This window comes from Marmota monax, unplaced genomic scaffold, assembly GCF_021218885.2.
Source record: "Marmota monax isolate L192 unplaced genomic scaffold, Marmota_monax_Labrador192_F-V1.1 WCK01_AAM20220418_F8-fsc00129, whole genome shotgun sequence".
Classification (NCBI taxonomy): domain Eukaryota; kingdom Metazoa; phylum Chordata; class Mammalia; order Rodentia; family Sciuridae; genus Marmota; species Marmota monax.
Window position 1 is genome coordinate 730,626 of NW_026693811.1, and position 23,943 is coordinate 754,568.

The 23,943-nt window shown below is 33.7% G+C and overlaps 1 protein-coding gene across 21 annotated transcripts in view; it reads right to left on the reverse strand.

Moving 5' to 3' along the window:
- Baz2b (bromodomain adjacent to zinc finger domain 2B) overlaps window positions 1-23,943 on the reverse strand; it is a 361,835-nt gene that overhangs the window by 81,071 nt on the left and 256,821 nt on the right. For 15 of the 21 annotated variants that reach the window (XM_058584941.1, XM_046462280.2, XM_046462283.2 and 12 more), the window contains 7 exons: window positions 21,067-21,270; window positions 18,557-18,952; window positions 5,399-6,008; window positions 3,413-3,706; window positions 2,206-2,266; window positions 1,322-1,430; window positions 957-1,058 (listed from right to left, as the gene is read on the reverse strand). In XM_058584941.1, coding sequence (XP_058440924.1) covers window positions 957-1,058; window positions 1,322-1,430; window positions 2,206-2,266; window positions 3,413-3,706; window positions 5,399-6,008; window positions 18,557-18,952; window positions 21,067-21,270 — 1,776 coding nt within the window. The remainder of the gene's footprint in view (window positions 1-956; window positions 1,059-1,321; window positions 1,431-2,205; window positions 2,267-3,412; window positions 3,707-5,398; window positions 6,009-18,556; window positions 18,953-21,066; window positions 21,271-23,943) is intronic. The other 6 variants (XM_046462296.2, XM_046462285.2, XM_046462289.2 and 3 more) reach the window with 2 other exon arrangements.

Sequence of the window (23,943 nt, forward strand, 5' to 3'; positions counted from 1 at the left end):
TAACCTTTTTGAAACATTTTCATGCATATGATCTAATTTTAACATTGCCATAATTCTAGGAGGCAAGTGTAATTATTATTCTATTTGGCATATAAATAAATTAAAGGAGAACAGGGTATTATTTTGTTACTGTTGTTCAGAATCACAAAACTATTTTATGGATTAACAAGAATCTAGGTCTCATCCCTCCTTAAAAGGGGACTCCTTTCAATGGAGATGATAATGTCAAAGGAAATAATAAGCATACAAAGCACAAGTAAGGAATAAAGGGAAAACATTAAAGGAAACACACAGGAAATGAGATCTTCTTAGAAGGTTCTTTTTGGTGACTGATAGGTTGTATACTTCAAGCTCAAAGGAAACTGTGATGATAAATGTGTGTAATTAATTTAAAATTCAGTTTCTGCAGAAACATAAAAATTTCACTTCCCTAATTTTAAGGATCCTTACTTTCAAATTACAAAACTTGTGAAAGTACATCATATGGTGTGACTTAATCAAGTGGAAATTTAATTTCTTTCCTTTCAAAAAACTAAAGCATATTTATCCTCTCTTGGACTCATTTACAATAATGTGATTTTCCTATTTGCATTAGTTTAAAATTTTTTTTTGACCTTTTAGGAAGTAGTATATTTCTCCCTATATTTTACATTAACATGCAGTTACTTTTATGCTAGTATAAACTATAAAATTATAAACTATAAAATTATTGACTGAATTAATAAACAGGAAAAAGTTTACTTAAATATGAAAAAGAAGTCTGTATGTCAAAGCTCCTTGTTACTGAAACAGAGTAAATTGAGGCCTTAGTGTTTACCACAAAGTTTTATATATAGCTATATTAATTAACTAACAAAAGGCAATGCTTTGACTAATTTCAGTAGTGAAATTTACTTCGTTGAGGTTATGGTTACTACTTTTTGGTTCAAAGACTATACTTTTTAAAAAGTGGATACCTGCGGTCCATCTCTGGCTTCATAGAAGTCACCCACTCTTATTTTTGCACTGAAGCTGAAATTGTCCCTTGAGATATCCATTATTCCATTTCTGCTGAGATACTGAAAAAATCACATATTTTTCCACTTCAGGTTTTAATAATTACAACCCAGCTTTGATGTATAGCTAGCTTCAGGACACTAATGTTTTGTATATACTATCAAGGGGGCTTTGGATTTGTAGATCAACTTAGGTTAAGCATTTTAGACCCACACAAGAGAATATTTTGCATCAAAAAGTTTATGTGAGAAAGGAATGCACTTTTTCTTTGCATGAGCATGCTTAATATGCACCAAATATATGTTATTTGGTGAAAAATATGTACCTTTATTACTTCAGGGTACTGCCTAAGTTTCTTTCCACATGGAGCATAATATGCTACTTCTCCTTGAAGGCGCCCTCCAAAGTTTCTTATTCTTGTCTCTCTCTGCCAGCTACATATAACAGAAAGGAGGGTTATGACATACTTTACTTTTAACATAGCTTTCAAAAACTAAAAAAAAAAAAAGATATAAAGTATACATCTTCTTCAAATCATGAAAAATATAAAGAAAACAAAAATAAATCTCTAACCATAAAACTCAAATAATTTACTACTGAAACTATGTAGATTCAATTAAAAAATTAATCAAAGATTCAATTTACAAACATTAAACTCTATTACATTTTTTAGAAATCATAACTGGAATTAGTTTGAGCACTTAGACATTTTAGTTACATGTGTGAGAATATACAGAGTATATATTTACATCTGAAAAGCTTAAAGTGAGAAGAGTAAAGTAAATCTAGCTTTCTGTCATTTTGAGATCAAGTATATCCAATCTGAAACTTGTCATTTCTAATTAAACCATTTTAGCCAAACTCTGCTGGAGTCCCTCATTTTAAATATAGAAGCTTTCACTGTCCTTTAATTCTATCTTCACAAAATCTAACAATCTTAACTATATTCCTGTTCTCTACCTTATGACTTGTTCTTGGTTCTTTTTAAGACCGCATGATCCCACCCCTAACTCTACCATACTTTGGCACAGTATAGGTTTAATTTTAGTTTTCTGATATATTGATTTGTTTGCCCTTTGCTCTGGCTCTTCTACTATAATACTATGCAGTATGTTAACTTTTTTTGGTAATAGTAGAGAATGAAAACACATACATCAAACATGCATAAATATATGGAGGAAAACAAAAAGAAAAACCTTATTTGCATACCCATATTCCAAAGGAATACGCAGTTCGCGTTCATCTGTAACTCTTCTTCTTTTGGAATTGCCTTTAAGAAAATTCAACTAGTTAATATAAAAGACTAATTTATATTGATGACAACTTTATGACAGTTTAGAAAATTTTCTTTAAAAACATTTTTAATGACTTGGAATATTAGTGTATTTCTGAAATTTATACATGATTTTTTAATGGTTTTCAACAAAACACATTATATAAGGCAGAAAATTTTTTTATCTAAATGACAGAATCACTAGTCTTACTCTCTGAAGAAAATATAGTCCAAGGTAAAAAAAACATAGCTTTCTTCCCATCTGTTATTAAGGGAATGGCTGAAGAAGTAGGCGGGATATAACAGAGGCTTCAGAAAACCTATTTATAGTTGTTTTCTTTGAAAATATGACTTTTCTGATGCTAAAAATTTTAACTAACTGGGTCATACATTTTAAGACAATTTTATGTCCATATACACCCATGACCAAAAACACAACTAGGCATTTTAATTAACCTATGTCACCAAACAAATAGAATTATGATTATATGTAAATTTTTTCAGAGACAAAGATGAAGATTCACAAATATAAATAAATTAATCTTAAATTAGTGGGATATCATAATGGTTTGTGGTAAATGAAAGTAAAACCAGAAATTGCGAAGAAGAGAGTGAAATGAGTTAAAAGAAAACAAAATATTTTACTCAGTAAATCTATATTTTCTTAGTTATTGAATTAGAATAGACAGTGGTTTGGGAATGTCAAATGTGGAGACTTTTAATAAAGACCTCTGAAGTTTATAAAAAGTAAAAAAAATAAAGTACAAAAAAACAAAAGGATGTTAATGGAATAAGAATGTTACTAATAGAAGTGACACTGGCTACATGTTGGCAGAAACAGAATTGTCCAGGTGATATTTTTTATAAAGTATAAAAAATCCAATTATCATTTGATCACAAAAACAGAAAAGGATTCAATCAAGAACTGTCATTAATCAGATTCTTAAATTGAAAATATGGAAAAATTTAACATAGATCAGGTAATATCCTTTGAAAATACATGCTGACTTTCTTAGCCAACCTAAATAAAGTCTAGCCATAACATTTGATTCCAATGAGATCATCTCCAGACCACAGTGTAAATATAAATTCTTGCTATGGTTTGACTTCTACTTTACAATAATAAAAATAAACTGTAGGTACCAGAGTGTGGACTTGAAGTAAGTGTGGAAGAAGATGTGCCAAGAAAAGCAGGTGACTGGGATTCAGAACATAAGGCAGCAGGAGGAGAGCCTGGGGCTTTTCCTATGTGGAGGTTACGAGGTGTTGAGTGAGCTGTGAGACTGATGGAAGGGCTTTTGACAGAGGAAGTTGTTTTATTCAGTTTCAGTGAAGTTTTCTCTCCTTCAGTATCGCTATCTGATTCATCTTGGTCTTTATCATCATCATCTTCTTCTTCTGATCCTTCTGAATCTGATTCTGAATTACTATCTGATTCTGGGAAGTGAAAGAAGCACTTGGATATTATAACTAGATAATGACCAATAATTTGTACTTTGTATCCAAACAGAATAGTTCAGAGGAACCAGTATCTGTGATTGAGAATCCAAATAATCGATTTTCCCAAAGAATAAATGTAAAAATTATTATCTTATAAGCTATTAGAGAACAATGTATGGTAGGCATATAAAGCCTCAAGATTCTTCTAAAATTGTCAGTTCTATTCAAGACTTGAAATAATTCTTCTTACATGACACTATTCACATGATGAGTTCTGTTTAATGGCTTAATTCTTAATGGCCATGATGGCTTCAAAATCACTTTTAAATAAAATGGGAAACTAAGGAGAAAGAGGAAATATAATTGACTTTCCAAAGTGAGAGATTCCAATGGCTTAAGAAGCGTACCAAGTCTATGTAAGGAAGATAAGTCTAGAACCACTATTATCCTTAATTTGGGATTTGGAGTAAAAGAAAACAGTTTTCTAGGAGAGATTCTTGGTTGCTTTTGCCTTTTTGGCAGTATATGATAGTTGTTGTTCTATAATTTAAGTCTTCCTAGTTATGCAATCCTAAGTATAATGCCTCTATTCTTCCAGATATATAAAATCTATTATTGGATTAACTTTGATAAATATAGTACGTATACTTGGACTGTACCATAAAGATTTTGAGAACAACAGGACTGAGGAATTTTTTTTTTAATTTTTTTATTCGTAGTCAGACACAATACCTTTGTTTTATTTATTTATTTCTATGTGGTGCTGAGGATCGAACCCAGGGCCCTGCGCGTGCTAGACTAGTGCTCTACCGCTAAGCCACAACCCCAGCCCTAGGACTGGGGAATTCTATGTGGTGTAATACTATCTGCCTAAATTGAGGTTCATTATAAAAGTTAATTTCTAAAAGTGATGAATATTGATATTCACTACCTATCGTGCATTATTATATCCATGTATTATAAGGAAGGATTATTCTTACTCTGAGAAGTAGTTTGTTTTTAACTTATACTTTAAATTGTATAATGGACTATATTTTTCTATTCTTATTGGCTGCTACAGAATTTATAGTTAAATAACTGAATTACCAGTAACAAATCCACAGATTATGTAATATGCATTTCACTGAATTTAAAATTTTACTTTTTATTTTATATTTTTATAAACTAATCTCCATCCCCTCAAAAAAACAAACTAGAAAATGAATCAAAATTAAACTAAGGAGTCACTCCATAATCCCTTATGTTATTTAATGAATTCTATGCTATTGATGGACATTCATAGAGATTTTGATTTTTTTTTTTACTTTCTGAATGATTGTAACTAAAATTACACCTTTGTTCAAAATATGTAGTGACATATTTTAACAAGTAGCAGAAGAGATGGAAAAAAAGAGTGAAGTCCTGAGTGAAATGAAAATTAAGCAAGCTGATGAAATTGTTTAATTCATGCATCATTTATATTCACTTTAAAATTATTAATTGTTAATGTCAGATGAACAAGATGAGAATTTAAATTAAAATTTCCAATATGAATTACACTTGTATTTTACCAGCTCATTATAGAAATGCACAGAGCTATATGAAACAAAATGAATGAGAATGATATCAAGTCGTTGAATTAAGATCTTTAAAATGTTTTAGTTCACATAGAACTAGAGAACTACTTTAAAATTTAAAACGGAAAATAACCTGATTGACTGTCATCAGAGTCATCATCTTCATCATCTTCCTCATCTTCTTCCTCATCATCTTCCTCTTCATCCTCATTTGAATCTTCAGAATCTTTACTACTGGGAATGTCTGAATCTGTTCCTCTGAATTGTTCCACCAAAGATTTTGCAGGATGAGAGAGATGCTGTGGTTTTAATGTGTTTACATTATTGCTAACTGTTTTTTCCTTCCCTTGATTATGCAATATAGAAGAGGCAGAGGGAATTACAGGTGTCAGATTGCCTGGGGTTCTTCTCCCACTTGTACTCAAATTTACAGGTGAGGAAAAAGGGGTGCTGCTACTTGCAGTAGCAATATTTTCATTCATCTTACTCTGTATTTTAGTTTTGGTAGTAAGTGCTAGAGGAGCTTCTTGAATGACACTTTGAATAACTCCATTTGGTTGGTGATTACCTAAAAGTGCATTTGTCAAGAATGGATTAGGGTGGTTGTTTTCTAATGTTTGTTTTGGATATGCTGGTGAGCTAGAGGTTGCTTTTGGATTTGACAAAGCTGCAATAACCTTCTTCAGGCTCTTAGATGACTCTTGTTTCTTTAACTGTGATGGGAATGTCTGTTTATGTTGTTCCTGTTGAAATATAAGTTAAAAAATAAATTAAGATATACTATAAAAATAAAGACTGCTTTTGTTTTCAAGATCTGAAAACAACTGCTCATATGCAAATTTAAATATATATATATATATATATATATATATATATATATATATATATATATATGCTGTAAAAGGAGTGGCAGTGATAACTAGGTTGGCTGCTGAACTCTGATTAGACCTAATATATTTATTAAAACTTAGTTTTCCCCCTTGAAATATATATGCCGCTGACACCTCCTCTTTTCCTATCGTTCTCATTCTTACAATAATCCAAACCTGAAACCCTAAAATTATCTTTTTTTTTTTCCAAGTTGGCCATATTACTATGGCTTTGGATTCTTTCATTAAAATTTGCTCAAATTTAAGCCATGCCATTATTTCTTCTCAACCAACTCTCAATATATGCCACATACCAATGCCAATTTCAACTTAGATTTTCTTATTTTATTAGTTTCATGGAGAACTCTCAAATTTATAAACTCTACATTTCAGTTTAATATTTAAATTGCTTCATAATTAGGCACTAACATACCTTTCCAGTTGAATTGGACTATAAGCCAAGGCTTATGCCTAACATATTACTGCTCACACACTTGTATAACTATTTGGTCTGTGAAAAATATTCTCCTTTTCTAAATTTCAGATGGATGAAATACTGTTCATATCTAACCCAAGAAGCTTTCCATATTTGTGTCAACCTCCACTCGCCCCCCCATCCCCTGCCAAAGCACACTTTGCCTCTGTTCTTTGGGCTTCTTTATTTCCTTATATCATATGTCATAGTACTTTTAGTATATATAGTATATGCCTGTATATGCCTTAAAAAGTCTAAAGAGATAAGTTTACATTTTTTGATAAATTCCTTAGGGTAGAAACACTGTCATTTACGGTCTTTCAAAACATTACTTAGCCTCACCCTTAGTATGTATTCACAAAACAATTTCAGATTTCTGAATACATGATTTCTTGAGCAAAAAAAAATCTTTTTTTTTTTTTTTTGGTACTGGGGATTGAACTCAGGGGCACTCAACCACTGAGCCACATCCCCAGCCCTTTTTTCCATTTTATTTATATACAGGGTCCCACTGAGTTGTTTAGGGCCTAGCTAAGTTGCTAAGGCTGGCTTTGAACTTGAATCCTCCTGCCTCAGCCTCCTGAGGTGCTGGGATTACAGGCATGCACCACTGCACTTGGCAAGAAAACATCTTTGAAGCAAAGATGTAAGATACTGGGGGCTTGTGGTGTAGCTCGATGGTAGAGTACTTGCATAGCATGCATGCACAGGCACCAGATTCAATCCCCAATACTATACAAAAAAAAGATATTCAGGTGGTGGAAATGGTGGTTCAGTGTCCTGTGGGATTTGCTTTAGAGTGTCTTAAGCACATTAGTATTAGAAAAAGTAAATAGCTTAGAAAAATAACTATTTTCTGAGGAAAATTAACCCATAAAACATATACCTATAAATAAGAAAAAAATTAGCTATTAGAATCTCCTTGAAAACAATAGTCATGTAAATTACATTAATATAATTAAAATAATGTATAAAAATAAACTAAATTAAAATTACTAAAATATTTAACAGAAATGAAGTTGAATTTTTTTAACCTCTGGTAAAATTCTACATTGAAAATGACTGCTTTGAAGGAAAGATGGTGCAATGAGATGGACATCATTACCCTAGGTACATGTATGATTGCACATATGGTATGATGCTACATTGCGTATAACCAGAGAAATGAAAAGCTGTGTTGCAATTGTGTAAAATGAATCAAAATGCATTCTGCTGTCATATATACCTAATTAGAATAAATAATTAATTAAAAAGAAAAAGAAAATGATTGCTTTGAAATTAAAATCAGCAGTGTTGCCAGCATCACACTGGACCCCCCCTTGCATTCAAATCAGCAGATTTGTGATAGAATTTCACAAATGAAAATACAAATGAAATGTCACATAAAATGATTTATTAAATATTTTAAAGCAGCAGTACTAATAGTAAAGCAATTTCTGTATAAATTTCGTCACCTTATTTAATATTCTTACTTTATCAGTTTAGAAAATTAAGTTAACTCTTTAAGGCTGCCATTTTCATACCAAAGGCATTATTTCTCAAAGAGAAAGTATGTAATTAGTATTACTCAATTAATAGAATATGCAAAATTACACTAAATACTTCAATTTACCTCTTAAAAATATTTATTTTTTTAATTGTAGTTGGACACAATGCCTTTATTTTATTTTTTTTTTATTTTTATGTGGTGCTGAAGATTGAACCCAGGGCCTCACGTGTGCTAGGCGAGCACTCTACTGCTGAGCCACAACCCAGCTCAATGATTACCTTTTAGAAGGAATGTTATAGCAAAATTCTTAAAAAATACTTTTATATATATATATACAATTTAAATTTTGGGCAGAAAAGTTAGTATATTTTAATCTCTTAGAACATAATTATCATGTAATCATTTTGTAGTTTAAAAGGTTGTAAATTCTCTTTCTAAGAACATAGGACCAAAAAAAGTCATGAAAACAAGTGTTTCCTTTACATTTTAATTTTCTGCAACTGTTCTGTGCTAAAATTTTAAAGAATTTCTTCCCATTTATTTATACCTATAGATTTTCTGTAACCAAAGATTATTGCACTTATCCCAGGATAGTTATCAGTTACTGTTTTACAATATACATGATGTTCTTTGCAAGATTAGCGTGGTATGTAAAAAGAAGGAGGAGAGAGAATTGAGACCTGTATAGCAATTATTCTCTATGCTTTACAAGATCCATTTGGATGACAGTAGTACAGGAAGAGATAGGTATGAAGGTTTGTTCTACCTTTAAGCTCTTGCTTTTCCAGCCCCCACCTAAGTTAAAACTTGACTGAAATAAGACCTAACAAATTCCACTCTTGGGGCTGGGGATGTGGCTCAAGTGATAGCGTGCTCGCCTAGCATGCGTGAGGCACTGGGTTCGATTCTCAGCTCCACATAAAAACTAAGTGAAGATATGTGTACACCTAGAACTAAAAAATAAATATTAAAAAAATTCCATTCTTGGTCTATGAATATATATACATATGCATGGTGCATATGTATTTATCTGCATCACATCTACAATGTAAAGGTGTGTAAAGGAGCCAATGATAAAATAACACATGAGAAAATTATCAACTACTGAGGAAGACAAACATGTACACAGTGGGTAACATGAAACAAATAAATTTTCATAAGAAATAAAGAAACTCTATGCTAGACTGCTATAGAGAGAAAGATAAACTTATAAAAGAAGCACTTATAAAATATCCTCTATCTCAATACAAGGCACTAATAAAGAGTAGAAAACATCATTTATAATTAAATCTAATGTGAATGTCCATTCACAAAATATTTTTCATTAAACACCATTATAATTTGAAATCTGTATTATACTCTCTAAATGATTTCTAGATAGAAAGAACATCAAGTTTTTTCATCAAAATTCACGGTTTAAATTCTTTCTGCCTTTAACTTGTTAATATGATGTTAACAAGTGATTTAACCTCTGAGCCTTCATTTCTTTACCTTACATGGTTTGGTAAAGATAAATTAAGGTCATATGTGCAACCACAAGACTGGGATCCAAATTGGAATAAAATGTACTCATGTTTGTATAAATAAGTCAAATTATATTCTATTGTCATATATAACTAAAAAGAACAAAAATAAAATCTTTTTAAAAGATCATATATACAAAAACCTAGCTTTCCTACATTTATTAAGCAAGTATTTAATGACTTTCTACTAAGTAGTACATTTTATAAATATAAAATTCTTATTTGTAGAAACACTTTAGAAAACATTTGAAAAACTTAAGGAATCTATTGCAATACAAATAAATCATGATGTAGTTCCATAAATATGTTTACCTTTTTTCCTCAAATAGGACTGGGTATTGAACCAAGGACTTCACACAAACTAAGGCAAGCACTCTACCACTGAGCCACCTCCTAACCATTTTGATTTTATTTTGAGATAGGGTCTCAATAAGTTGCCTGGCTGGCCTCAAAGGATCCTCCTGCCTCAGCCTCCCAAGTCATTGGGATTACAAGCCTGCATTACCGTGTTAGGTTTAAATTCAAATTTCATAAAGTAGGCTACTACATTAATAAAAGGTTAAAACACAAACAATGTAATTTTGTTTTTTTTTAACTGGTAGAAAGTCAATAATGTGATCTTGATAATAATGCCTTTTATTTAAGCAGTGCATTATAAATTATATTCTGATACCATTGTTACGAAGTGAGACCAGCCTGTGGAGCCAAAGCAACTATGGTAGTGGGTTTCAGCTGCCTGTTCTTGCAATCTCACAGGAAGACTTTCAAAAGAGTTGCACTCACTAGTAGGTAGGAATTTATTAGACAGATAGAGAATAGATATTCAGAACAGACTGAATGGGTCATTTTAGAGAGGTAAATGAGGGTCTTACAGGTTTTTTACAGACCATACTTTCCAAGAACCCTCCCCCAGCTGAAACTGGAAGAAGCAGATGCTGAATCTACCAAGTCTCACTCCTTTGATATGGTAAGGTCCCCAGGGCCAGAAGGAGTTAAAACCTGTGAAAATTCCTGGAAGTGAAAACTTGTTTGCAACTGGTGAAATTTTACCTTTTAGTCCTAATGTATACCATAGCCCCCACCTCCACTCCCCAAAAGTTTTCTTCTTCCCAGAGCTTCTGGAAATGGAACCTTTGAAAGAATGAAGTTGTTTCCATCTTCACTTAAATCAGGCTTTTCATAAAACCCACTTTTCTACCAATTTGACTTTTAATGTCTCTGGAGCAGAGAGCATTATGGCTTAGCTTTTGTCCTCCTGTGGTCACAATGAGAATTGCCCAGTGACAGTTTTTGTTCTTGCCTGCTTTGATAAAGTTCTCTATTATCCTCAGTCCTCTAACCTATACACTCTCTTTGATGAATGTCTGATTTCCTCTGTAAGTTATCACCCTTTACTATCCTTCACCTACCCACCTGTTCATGTCCAGTTAACTTCCCTAGCATCATTAATCATTCCATGTAGATCTGTGGTTCTCAAAACTGATTATGTTTCAATCACCTGAGAAGTTCTTTTAAAATCCAGTAACGTGTAGTTCTAGAGATTCTGAAAGATATTTTTCTTAAAGTTTCTCAGATGTTTCTAATGTGACCTAGAGTTGACATGATAATGGGGACCTGCCATCAGTCAAAAGTCAAGAGGTGGGATGAATTCCCCTTCATTCAGGTGTTGGGAATGTTGGTCCTGACTTGCTTCAGTTTCTTTTCTGTGGGAGAAATTTGGTGCATGGGACAAAAGAAAGCTTGAGACAAGCTACTAGGCAGCTACTAGGGCTACTTCCCAGTGGAGAATGAAGGTCTCATGACCAAAGTCTGAACCTGACAGCCCTCAGGGGTACCAAATATCAACCACTGTCTGTCTGTTTCTGATTGACTTGACCCAGTGGTAGAGGACACCCTCACTCAATAAATCTTGGATCCTAATATGAAATCTCAGTCTAATCTGAGGTCTTTGGGAAAGAGGTGACCCATTAATCCCCAGAGCGTGAGTCAAACAATCTCTCCTTCTTCAGAAATGCTTCTACTCCAGTTCTGTCCACACTGTCCACAGGGACCCATTATGAGAGGTTCTCAAGAGTTCCCCTATCTTTTAAGATTATTCTACCTTCTCTAGACTTTCATAAGACACATTTTCTTCTGTGTTACCCTCATCTGGTATGAAAAAAAACAGAAAATCTGTCTCAATTAAAGTAAAACTGCCCCTCATTTGTCCTATTTCAGAAATTGAAATTATTTTCTTTAGTGGAGATATCACCAGAGCACTAAAAGACTTGCCTTCCACTTCAAATTGAGGGGCATAATATGAAATCATGGTCCCGAAAGTATGAGGACACCAAAGGATAAAGGCAACACTTAAGAAACTTTAAGGGTACACCCAGCTGCCAAATATCTTCTCTTAAATTAAAATAGTTATCAGAAGTTAGTTAGTATCTTCCATTCAGAGTGAGGCTTCAGCCAGAGTCATGGAAGCAAAGGCAGAGACTACTGACCCCTAGAGGCTGTGAGATTGGGGAGATGTCCGCTAGCCAAAGAGACAGTTTTCTCTGCACAGATGCCCATGTTCTTTTTATTCTCTTGCTCTTTCTTTCCTTCCTCCCTCCCTCCCTTCCTTCCTCCCTTTCTTTTTTTTTGTTCAAAGGGAAGTCTTGTCCTCAGAAGTAGGGGATGACCTAATCAAATCTGAGATAAAGGAGATACCTAATGATTTTCTGCATCTAAATCAGACTTGATTACCACCTGGGGAAATAAAAAATGATCATAATGTCCTATGCATGAAAAAACAGCTTCCCTTACTTCTTATCTTCTCTCAGATCTCTATCTCTGCAGGCTCTGTAAGCCTTGCAGAGATGGCAAGGTTTATAAGGCTTGCAGAAAACTAGTTGAGACCAAAGGTGGTGGGGGGGAGGTCACTTTTAAATCCAAGCCACTTGTGGGACCTAAATGGCTGGCTATATTATCTCCTCCTAGCAGTCTACCATGATGCTTTCAAAATAAGTTCCTCCCTAAACACTATAACATAGGCAAGGAAGATGGAATGATCTCATATATACAAATCTTCTTTACCTTAAGAATATTTAACTAAGGATTCTAGGGCTTATTCATTCTTCCAACATTCAGTATTAGAGTCAGTACTGACTCTAATCTGACCCAAAAGTGAACTCTGATCTGATAAAGATATTCTGTATGCTCCTTTACTAATTATGGCCATGTCATTTCTTTTTTAGAACTCCTGATTTTTAAAATTTTATACACACACACACACACACACACACACAGACACACACACACACACACACATATATTTGTAATGGGGATTGAACTCAGGGGCACTTGAACTCAGGGGCACCTGACCTCTGAACCCCATCCCCAGCCCTATTTTGTATTTTATTTAGAGACAGACTCTCACTGAGTTGCTTAGTGGCTCCCTAAATTGCTGAGGCTGGCTTTGAATTTGTAATCCTCTTGCCTCTACCTCCCAAGCTCCTGGGATTACAGGCATGCACCACTGCTCCCAGCATTAAAATTCTATATTTTTGAGCTCATGGTTTTATGGTAAATTCACATTTGACCCTATGTGCCTAAATTAAAATATTTTTCTAATCAGTCTTACTTTATCTAATGATAGAGGTTTTAAACTCTGTCTTTGTTAAGAGGCCAATTTTTCAAGGGTTAGCCCTCAAATACATTAAAGAATCTCCTTTTACAAAATCCTAAAAAAATACATAGACATGGTGATGTTGGGAATAAATCTGATAACCATTGAGGAAAAAGTGGCCACCTGAACCTTTGATCTCAGTGTCCACCATGGCTGTTAGACTTTACATCTAGCATTTCCATATAGCATAGACCTCTATATTTAAGTCATAATGTGAAAGTCTGATAAGCTTTAATTTCTAACGGTTGAAATCTAATCGAGGATTTAATAAACATCTGTAGTGTGCTTCCTATCTACCTACAAACAGCTACAAGAAACATGTTTCCTGTCTGTTTTATGTATGTGTGCACACCAGTGTATTGTGTTGTTAGGTCTACATATGTGCTTTTGTCCATATGTGATGTACATGATATCAGAACTGGCATATAAATAAATGAGTACTCATAAATTAAAATTTAAAAGAGAAATGGATCCAAATAATTTTAGTTCATATTACTTAAAAAGTTCAATTTAAATTAGGTAAACAGATTAAAAATATCTTTAAAATTACTAACATAAGTTTTTCTAGGTTGTCAGACAATTAATAGTTTCTATAAAATGTCTAGAATGTAATATTAATTGTTTCTAGGATTTTTCTTCAACAAGGAAGAGATAGCTAGTACTGTTAACTATACTTGTCTGATATCTTGGATTTTATAGTTAAAAATGAGTAAATTAGATTTAACTTCAACATCAATGGGATTAATTATAAATGTGTTTGTTAGAGGAGATACCTAATTAATTTACAAAGTCAATGTGGTAAAACATCAACTGCTAAATATGAAATCAAATAGGCTTGACTTCCTAAATTCCATAAGGTAATATGTTTAAATATTAAATGTATTACTTATAAATTGGTAATGAAACAAAGAGTTTAAGATTGCTTTGTTTCTGGTTCTTCATTAAAGCAAGATTACTAAGAGTTAAAGTTCTAACAGGTATAATATCCCCAAAAGTTTCCATTGGTTTTCAATTAAAATACTGCAAATAGCATAAAGTATTTCATCTTGTTAATCGGAGTAATTGGACAAATTCAGAAATTTCATAATGATTGTTTCAGAATATAAATTTTAAAAGGTATCAACAGTTAGAAGAGAGATATAAGAAGGCTCTAGGTATGGAAATATGTTTTAGTATGAAATTGGAAGGAAAAAAGAAATGTTTCTGGATGAGAAAGTGGTAATGTAAAAAATTTTACAATGTCTTAATAATTTACAGAAGGTATGTGGAGGGTAAATTTCAAAAAGTTGTGTGTAACTCAATTGATCATATATAAGGAGCATAATCAGTTAAAGTTATTTCAGGTTTTTCCCTAAGGTCAAATATTAATATACTGATATAAACCAATGTTTAATACTCTATGAGTTGAAGTAACAAACATTTCTTAAAACATTGATCTGCTCTTATCTATCAAAATTATTTCTGGTGTCAAGTTTATTCTTAACAGAAACTAGTCTTAAAGGAATTAGGGTTTGTACAACTCTGGTTAAACAACAGCTGTTATTTTAGAGTATTACACTACATTAAAGATTCTGAACTTTTCTTTGAAAGTTAAACTTGGTTAATATAAGAACATCAGTGTAAGCATGGGACTTTTACTGGCTTTTTGCCCTACATGCCAGGTATATAAGTCTTTAAAGTATAAGAACATTCTACCAAGCTGGTATACTTCAAACTAAAGTTTAAAGTAAAATAAAATTAAGTTTCTTGGTTCATAGCTATTGTACAAATTAAATATATTTTACTCTTGTTAATTTCATTTTGTATTTTCTTGTAAACCTTAACTGTTATCTTTTAGTGCCTCACTGTTCTAATATAATAGTCTAAGTTAATTTGAGATAATAGGCCATCACCGATAGGACACACAGGTTGATTTAAGGTTAACTTCCAGTACTAATACTGACCCCAAATAAATAGAAGGGGTGAATAACTAAAAAGTTATAGACATCACAGTTAAAACCCAGTATTATTCCTTTAAGACAGATGAAACTGGCCTGCTGGATGTTTAAGACCAAAGCTTAGACCCTAAAGTTAAAGAAATAAAAGGGTCCAAAAAGATAAAATAGTCAATATTTGGCTCTTGCCTTTCTGAGCCAGTTTGAAACCAGGAAACAAGGGGACTTCTCTAAGGGTTTTGTGACACTGAGCCCCATGACAGCCTAATCAGGGAGATAAATGAGATTCTGGAGAAAAGAAAACTGACCAGTGTGCATGCTGCAAAAAGGAGGGTTCATTGGAGAAGGAGACCTCCCTGACGCTTCCAAGAGAAGCCAAATGGTCAAGGAGACCCTCACACATCCTGGCAGATAGCTAAAAAAGAACTAAGAGGCTGCTCTCAAGTTCCCAAGAGTGATACCCTGAGGGAACTCAGCTGACTCTTAACAACAGATAGGAACAAGATCAATTTGACTAGCTTAAACACCCAGCAAAACAGTTATAACCAAAGTACAGCAATACCTGGACATTTGAAAGAAAAGACAATAGTTCTTTTAACAGAACTTAAAACATAACACTTATGTCAGCCCTACAGCCCTGCCCGCTAAGTTCAGAGGTATTTTTCTTTGTGAGGCTCATATTTCCCCTCCCTAACAAAAATTGGACTGGCCTCTGTATCTTGGTCTTCCTTACTGTTCAAATTGATGTTTTTAGCTAACAAACAATTTGCCTATTCTGATAACGGTACAAACCACTCATAAGAGAGCCCTTTCAGTTTATTCCCTTACTCACAGGGCTTGAGGTACCTGCCAGGATTGGCACAGGAGCAGTAGAATTAGGAATCTCTATTCGCTACTATAAAAAATTGTCAGTACAGATTATTGAAGATATCTAACAGGTTGCCAACTTCGTACTGAGTTTACAAAATAAATTGGATTCCCTGGCTTCTGTCATTCTGCAAAATTGTTGGGGCCTGTATCTCCTTACTGCAGGATGAGGTGGCCTCTGCCTCTTCCTTGGGGATGAATGTTGCTTCTGTGTTAATAAGTCAGGAATAGTAAAGGATAAGATAAGAAAGCTAAAGAAACAAGCCCCTAACCTAGCAAACATCTCCTCCTCCCCTGGATAGTAGGACGGACTCCTGGCCTGGATTTGGCCCATTATGACCCCATTCTTCTGATTATCTTATTTCTTTTCCTTCTTCCATGTTTCATTAACCATATCCAGAGGTTTCTAACAGAATATGTCTCCAGCATCTCCAGGACCGCCATCCAAAAACATGTGAAAGCTATGTTCTTCCTTCAGACTCTAGAAGATATTCTGATGATGCCCCTTTCTCAGCAGTAAGTAGCCAGATATGATGATGTTGCCCTAACTAACTAAACCCCTTTTAGAGTCTGGAATGAAGGAAATGGAAACTTACAAAACCCTCAGGGAAACAGGGAACTCAGGAATCTGACCTGTTACAATATCCTTTATCTGCCAAAATCCTCCTGATCACCAAAAATAACTGCCCAAATTAACTGACCAACTCCTCCCATGACCTGGCCCTGCTAAAACCTATAAAATTCAGACCCTTGTTGCAGCCTGTTACCATTTTCCCTCTTGAAAATGTGCCCCTCTACTGCTTAATAAAACATCACTAATCCATTGAGGTCTGTCTCCATTTATTTTTCTTTTTATATTCTCTCTCATTTGCTTTCACTGATATTATTAGTAGTAACACAGAAAGTAAAGGGCTACTACCCAAACTCTGACAGGCACCAAGAAAGCTTAGGATGGAACTGCACTCTACATAGGCCTGACTACTACAGACTAACAAAACCTGCCTTTTGTCTCACTTTACTGCCTTTTCTGCTTTAAAAGTTCTGCTTAACTTAGAGATTCCAAGTATGTGTACTTTTGAAATATTACTTTTCTTCTATCTTCCTTCAAAGCTGGTTTCGAATAATACGTATTTTCCTACCTATTTGAATCCACATATTTCTGGAGTAGCAAGCATTACAGACTAGCCTTTTCCTTTTCAGGCCTATATTGGAGATGTCCAGTTATAGTAGCATACATGAATGTTATTATCCAATGAGTAAATGCATGTTCAGCATTTAAAATACTAGATGGCAAATAATAAGCGTTCTACAAGTGTTATCTAATTATTAGGATGCTTAATATTAATATTTGTAACCAAGAGACAGGAAATTGTGTTCAAACAATATTTTTCTATTCTGGGCTGATTCTAGAATATAAAGCAGTCATTATTTAATTATTAGAATTCTATGGGACAGAAGAATGTATTAACATAAAATCAATAGCAAGGAAAAAATAAAGATAAAAATGAAGACTGAAGACTGAAGACTGACTCAGGTATTTATGTAAGGATAAGTTACGTATCACATAATTCATTAAGAAAAAATATTTTTTGAGACAGGTTTTCTCTTTTTGCCCAGATTGACCTTGGCCTTGAACTCTAGGGCTTAAGTAATGCTCTACCCCAGCTTCCTGAGTATGTCTACATCATCAGTCTTAGGAAACGATTCTTAATAAAGAAATTTTACAATTGAAATTTATGAATTCTATATTTACAGAGATAAATTACTCAAGAGTTCATGTCCTTCAAAAATAACATTGATATTTTAAAAAGGACATTAATCTTAAACAAAAGTAACTAAAGCTCATCACATTCAAACATATTTATCCTTGTTCTGGGGTTGTAGCTCAATAGTAGAGTGTTTGCCTTCCAAACGTGAGGCACTAGGTTTGATCCTCAATGCCACATAAAAATAAATCAATAAAAAAAACTATTGTGTCCATCTACAACTAAAAAAAAAAAAAAATTTAAACACTATATTTATCCTCTTACTGCTAAAACATAATGGAGTGTGGGACAGTGGAATGACATGATTATGTGCCAAAAAAATATCTTAAATACATGTATATGTGAATATAAAACCAGAGGGGGGAAAATTTGTAGTGCTGGGGATCGAACCCAGGGCCTCATCATATTGCATACGCAAATACTCACCATTAAGCTATATTCCCACCTTAAAATCAGAATATTTAATTTTCTGATATATGCATTTTATTCCTAGAGTCTCAGAAAGTACAAAAATAGAGAATTTAATTTAAATTTGCATATGAAAAATTTTAATATTTATATACAATTTGTATATTGTATATAATAAAAGCTCTTTTCTGGTGCTGGCACTTGAACCCAGGGCTTTGCATATGCTAAGCATACTCGACCATTGAGCTCTACTCCCAGTGCATTCTCTGTATTTTTCTAATAATCTTGTCAAAATCATTTTAACTCACCCGTTTAGATCGCAATTCACTGGTCAAAGAACTAGATTCTTCAGAGGTATTTTTATTCCCTGCTTTAAGAACATCAGGAGAAGGAACTATAAGTTTCATGTAAGTTTCCTTTTTGGCTTGATTTACCAAAGATAAAGGTTTCACATTGGACACCAATCCCGTAGACTGTATTACACTGGTGTGTTTGTTCACAGATTCCTCCTTTGCCTGAGAGCTTTGGAAAATAAATGGAAGCTGCTGTGACAAAACCTGAGGCTGCTTCTGCTGGGATTGGAATGATGAGTGAGTCTGGGATTCAGACACAAGAGGTAATGGCTGGTGTATTCTTTTTTCCTGGGCTTTTTCAGTTGCTTTCTGTCCATCTGCTTTTGGGTCTGAAATACCATGTAATAGCACCTGGAAATAAAATTAAAAAGACAACTTATTAACATCTATTAAGAGTATCAACGAACTCTGGATAGGGCAAAGGGGTGGGAGGTTAAGGGAGGAGCATAGGGGTAGAAAAGATGGTGGAATCAGATGGACATCATTACCCTAAGTACATGTATGAAGACATGAATGGTGTGACTATACCTTGTGTACAATCAGAGATATGAAAAATTGTGTTCTATATGTGTAATGTGAAATGTAATGCATTTTGCATATTAACAAATTGAAATAAAAAATAAATATATATTTTTAAAAAGTATCAAGCAATAAAACTTGGAGAAATTTATTTTATTTAAAACTTACTTTAAAAATTGTTCCTAGTAACTTATGATAGATATCAGACAGAAACCACTATAGCGACAAAGGGCAAATGCACTCCTGGGCCTTAACTCATGTCCTGACAGCCATTAAAAGACATATCTCACCACTGTGTTACATCCACAAGACTGGGGTTCTAATTAGAATAAGATACGTTCCATCCTTGTATAATTACATCAAAATGGACTCTATTGTCATGTATAACTAAAAAGAACCAATTTTAAAAAAAAAAAAAGATACTATAAGGGTTTTTTTCCACTTATAGCTTGCTTAGGTTTCAAAAGCTTGGTGTGTGCCTTATCCGTTCCCCTTAAAAAACCTTATCAGCTTCACAGACTATGTGAATCATTAAAGCCAGGATGTTCTGCCATAAGTCTCCCAGGAGAAACAACATAAAGAATAAAAGCTGTTGAAAAGCCACCAAAACAGCAAATTCCCAGGTCCCTTAACTTATTATTTGCTAGGATCTGTGTACTCTTTCATGTTTCATCTATGTGTTCTCTTTTTAAACAAAATTTTTGGGTGGGGGATGTACCAGGGATTGAACCCAGGGGCACTTAACCACTGAGCCACATCCCCAGCCCTTTTTATGTTTTATTTTGACACAGGGTCTCCATAAGTTGCTTAGGATCCTGCTGTGTTGCTGAGGCTGACTCTGAACTCACAATCCTCCTACCTCAGCCTCCTGAACAGGCATGTACTACTGTGTTCAGCTATGTGTTCTCTTAATAGCTACAGCAACTCATCTTTATTACAAGGTAGAGATATTTATATAGCATGAGGTGTTAATATGAAAAAATAATGTTGGCTCCAGGATCCTGTTGACCACACTTTCTTCAGAGTTAAAGTGCCCTCACAGGAAAAGAAAAACATACCTTTGTAATGTACCTAAAGCCAATTCCTAAACCTCACCACCACCCTCCCCAACTTATAAACAGCCCTTTAGCCTGAATAAACCTTAACTTTCTCCCTTCATTCAAGGAGCCATCCTGACACTGCCATGTGTCACTGCCTGTCAGTGCCATGTCTCCCTGCTTCAGAAGCTCTAATAAAAACCTTGCTGTTACCTGAACTGTTTTTCATTTCTGTAGTCAACAAATTAACTACGTTTGGCATCAGATATACAGTATAAACCTCATTAAAAATAAACTAAGGGCCAGGTGCAGTGGCGCATACTTGTAATCCCAGTGGCTCAGGAGGCTGAGACAGGAGGATCCCGAGTTCAAAGCCAGCCTCAGCAATGGCGAGGCACTAAGCAACTCAGTGACACCCTGTCTCTAAATAAAATACAAATTAGGGCTGGGATGTGGCTCAGTGGTCAAGTGCCCCTGAGTTCAATTCCCAGTTCCAATAAATAAATAAATAAATAAATAAATAAATAAATAATAGTAGTAGGAGTAGGAGTAGTAGTAATAATAAATAAATAAACCAAGGGCTAGGGTTGTGGCTCAGTAGTAGAGCACTTGCCTAGAATGTGCAAGGTCCTGGGTTCAATCCTTAGCACCACATAAAAATAAATAAATAAAGCATTTTATTTTATTCTATTTTATTTTACTAAAAAATAAAAATAAAAATAAAGTTTCTTTAAAAATAGTCTCTGTCCCCTATTCTTTTATGTGTAAAAGCAGGAAAAACAAGTGATTACTTTAAAACTATACACTTTGAAAGAAAAAGAAGAGTAAAAACGAAACCTATCGACTTTGAGAGTCAATATACATTGAGTTATTTCCAAAATATGAATATGTCCATGAAACAAATCATACCTGGTTGTTACTTTTATGTTGTGCTTCACTTTCTGAATCAGAATCATCATCTTCACTTTCTTCAATACTTTGATCTTCTTCCTCTTCATCTTCTTCTAGATCATCTGAGTCACTGCTACTAATGCCTTCACTTGAGGTGTCAGATGATGTGCCTGAATCACTATCGCTGTTGCTAGAACTTTCTATAGTTTTCTTCCTTGGTTTCTGGATAAAAACAAGGTAATTGGCAAAACTATTTTTGACAAAATTCAAGTTTCAGTAAAAGATATGTTCTTTAATTTTCAATTGATATTTTCAATATGAAAATGTCTTTTAGGAAAAAGGAAAAAGTCACATATTATACGGGTAATTGTTTAGCTGATAACTATCTGACAGGAACTCACTAATAGAAAGTATAAGCTCAGTCACATATAGAATATTGAAAGTTATCAATATAGCATATACACAGATCTACTCATTTGATTGCTATGCTTCAAAATGATGACATTAAAAAGAGCAGTAAACAAATTCATTACTCCAATTATAATATATTTGAAGTTATATATTTAGCTTTATATTTCTTCCTATAACATACAAAATACCTTATTTTTTTTTTTGGTTATGGGGATTGAACCCATGGGTGCTAAACTACTGAACCACATTCCCAGTGCCCCCCACCTTCTTTTTAATATTTTATTTTTTAGTTGTAGTTGGACACAATACCTTTACTTTATTTATTTATTTTTATGTGGTGCTAAGGATTGAACCCAGGGCCTTGAACGTGCTAGGTGAGCATTATTATCCAAAGTACATGTATAAAGACACGAATTGGTGTGAATATACTTTATATACAACCAGAGATATGAAAAATTGTGCCTTAAATGTGTAATAAGAATTCTAATGCATTCCACTGTCATATATAAATTTTTTACTGATTTAAAATTTATTTTTTAGTTGTAGTTGGACACAATACCTTTATTTCATTTATTTATTTTTATGTGGTGCTGAGGATCGAACCCAGGGCCTTGAACGTGCTAGGCGAGAGCTCTACTGATGAGCCACAACCCCAGCCCTCCCAGTCCTTTTTAAAAAATATATATATATATGTATATATATATACATATATATATATTTTTTTTTTTTTTTTGAGAGAAAGGGCCTCACTAAGTTCCTGAGGCTAGCTTTGAACTTGCGATTCTCCTGCCTTAGCCTCTGGATTCACTGGGATTACAAGCATGCACCACTACACCTGGTGCAAAACACTTTTTAGGTACCTACATATAAATGTTTGTAAGACAGAGTCCTTGGCCTTTGAGAAACTTTCATTCTAGTTGTAGGGGATGAGGGATAAACAGATGTTTAATATAAAAGAAAAGAATTCCATATAGTAATAACTGCTATAGAGTAGATAAAATAGGTTGTAAAGACTTATGGGGCTGCTTTTGTTAGCATCAAAGAATTTGTTTATATTCCATATCAGAAAAGAATAATATGGCAAATGAAGAGATTAATTTCTGGAATATTTAAGATTATGGATGTTCAAGGGGTGGCATATAGTCCTAATCCCAGTGATTTGGGAATCTGGGGCAGGAGGACCACAAGTTCAGGGCCAGCCTCAGCAATTCAGTGAGACCTTAAATAAAAGATAGAAAGGGCTATGGATGTAGCTCAGTACTAGACTACTGCTAGTATCAGTCCCCAAGACACAAACACACATACACAAAGACTATTGTAAAAAAAATAATTCAAAGCTGGTAGAAAGGTATATCAGGTCACATAAAAGGAAAGTTTTGTCTTTAAAGAACTGACAATAGTAGTGAATAAAAGGAGAAAAAATCATGAGTGAATGACAACTAACTTAGGTTTATAACAACAGAAAGGTAAAACTACTAATAGGAAGACTAAAAAGGATAAATGTTGAAATGATACAAGATAAAAAGTACAATCTATAGTTACTTAAGAGCATTTCAATGGCATTTGCTGAAAGATAAAGAAATAAAATACCAGGATGGGGTTGTGGCTCAGTGGTAGAATGCTTGCCTGGGAATGTGTGAGGCAATGGGTTCAATTCTCAGCACTACATATAAATTAATTAATTAATTAATTAACAAAGTTCCATCAACAACTAATAAAAATATTTTTTAAAAGAAGGGAAATACAGAAAAGTAGCAATATATTATAAGTTTTGGTCTTCACAGAAACAGCCCTTCATGACTACTGGGGTTGGTAATGAAGACAGTAATACAAATCTACAAAAGAAGCCAAGGTTTCAGATTATAAACTTCTACTCTCCTTTGTGCCTTCTGAAGATTGGGTTAAATGAAATAGAATGAAGATGAACAAGGAGATTTACTCTTACATTTTGCTTGCAATCACTCTGTAAACTGCTCCAAACTCATGATCTTAACGTCTGTGGAGAAGTCTATAGACATACCCTTCAATATGCACAGTAATGACCACTATCATTACTTGAGGGGTTTCTCCCTCAGAATAAAGCAGAGAAGGATGAGAAACTGAAATGGGATTAATATGGGAATAATAATAAAGAAGGTAGAAATCACTACTGTCATGTGTATGCAAAAAAAAAAAACCACACAAATAAAAAATTTGTTCAAAAAATAAAAATAAAGTATTCTACACAAGAAAAAAAACAAGGTAGAAATTTAAGGGAAATAATAACAATTAATATTAAGACTACTACTTCTTATTTGGCAAAGAAACAGCTCCTATGTTGCAACCAAAATCTGTTGTGGGTTTTCTCTTTTTCTTTCTTTTTTGTGGTACTGGGAATGAAACCCAGAGATACTCTACCACTAAGCGACATCCCCAGTTGTTTATATTTTTTCTATTTTGAGACAGAGTCTTGCTAAGTTGCTGAGGCTGGCCTTAACTTTTCAA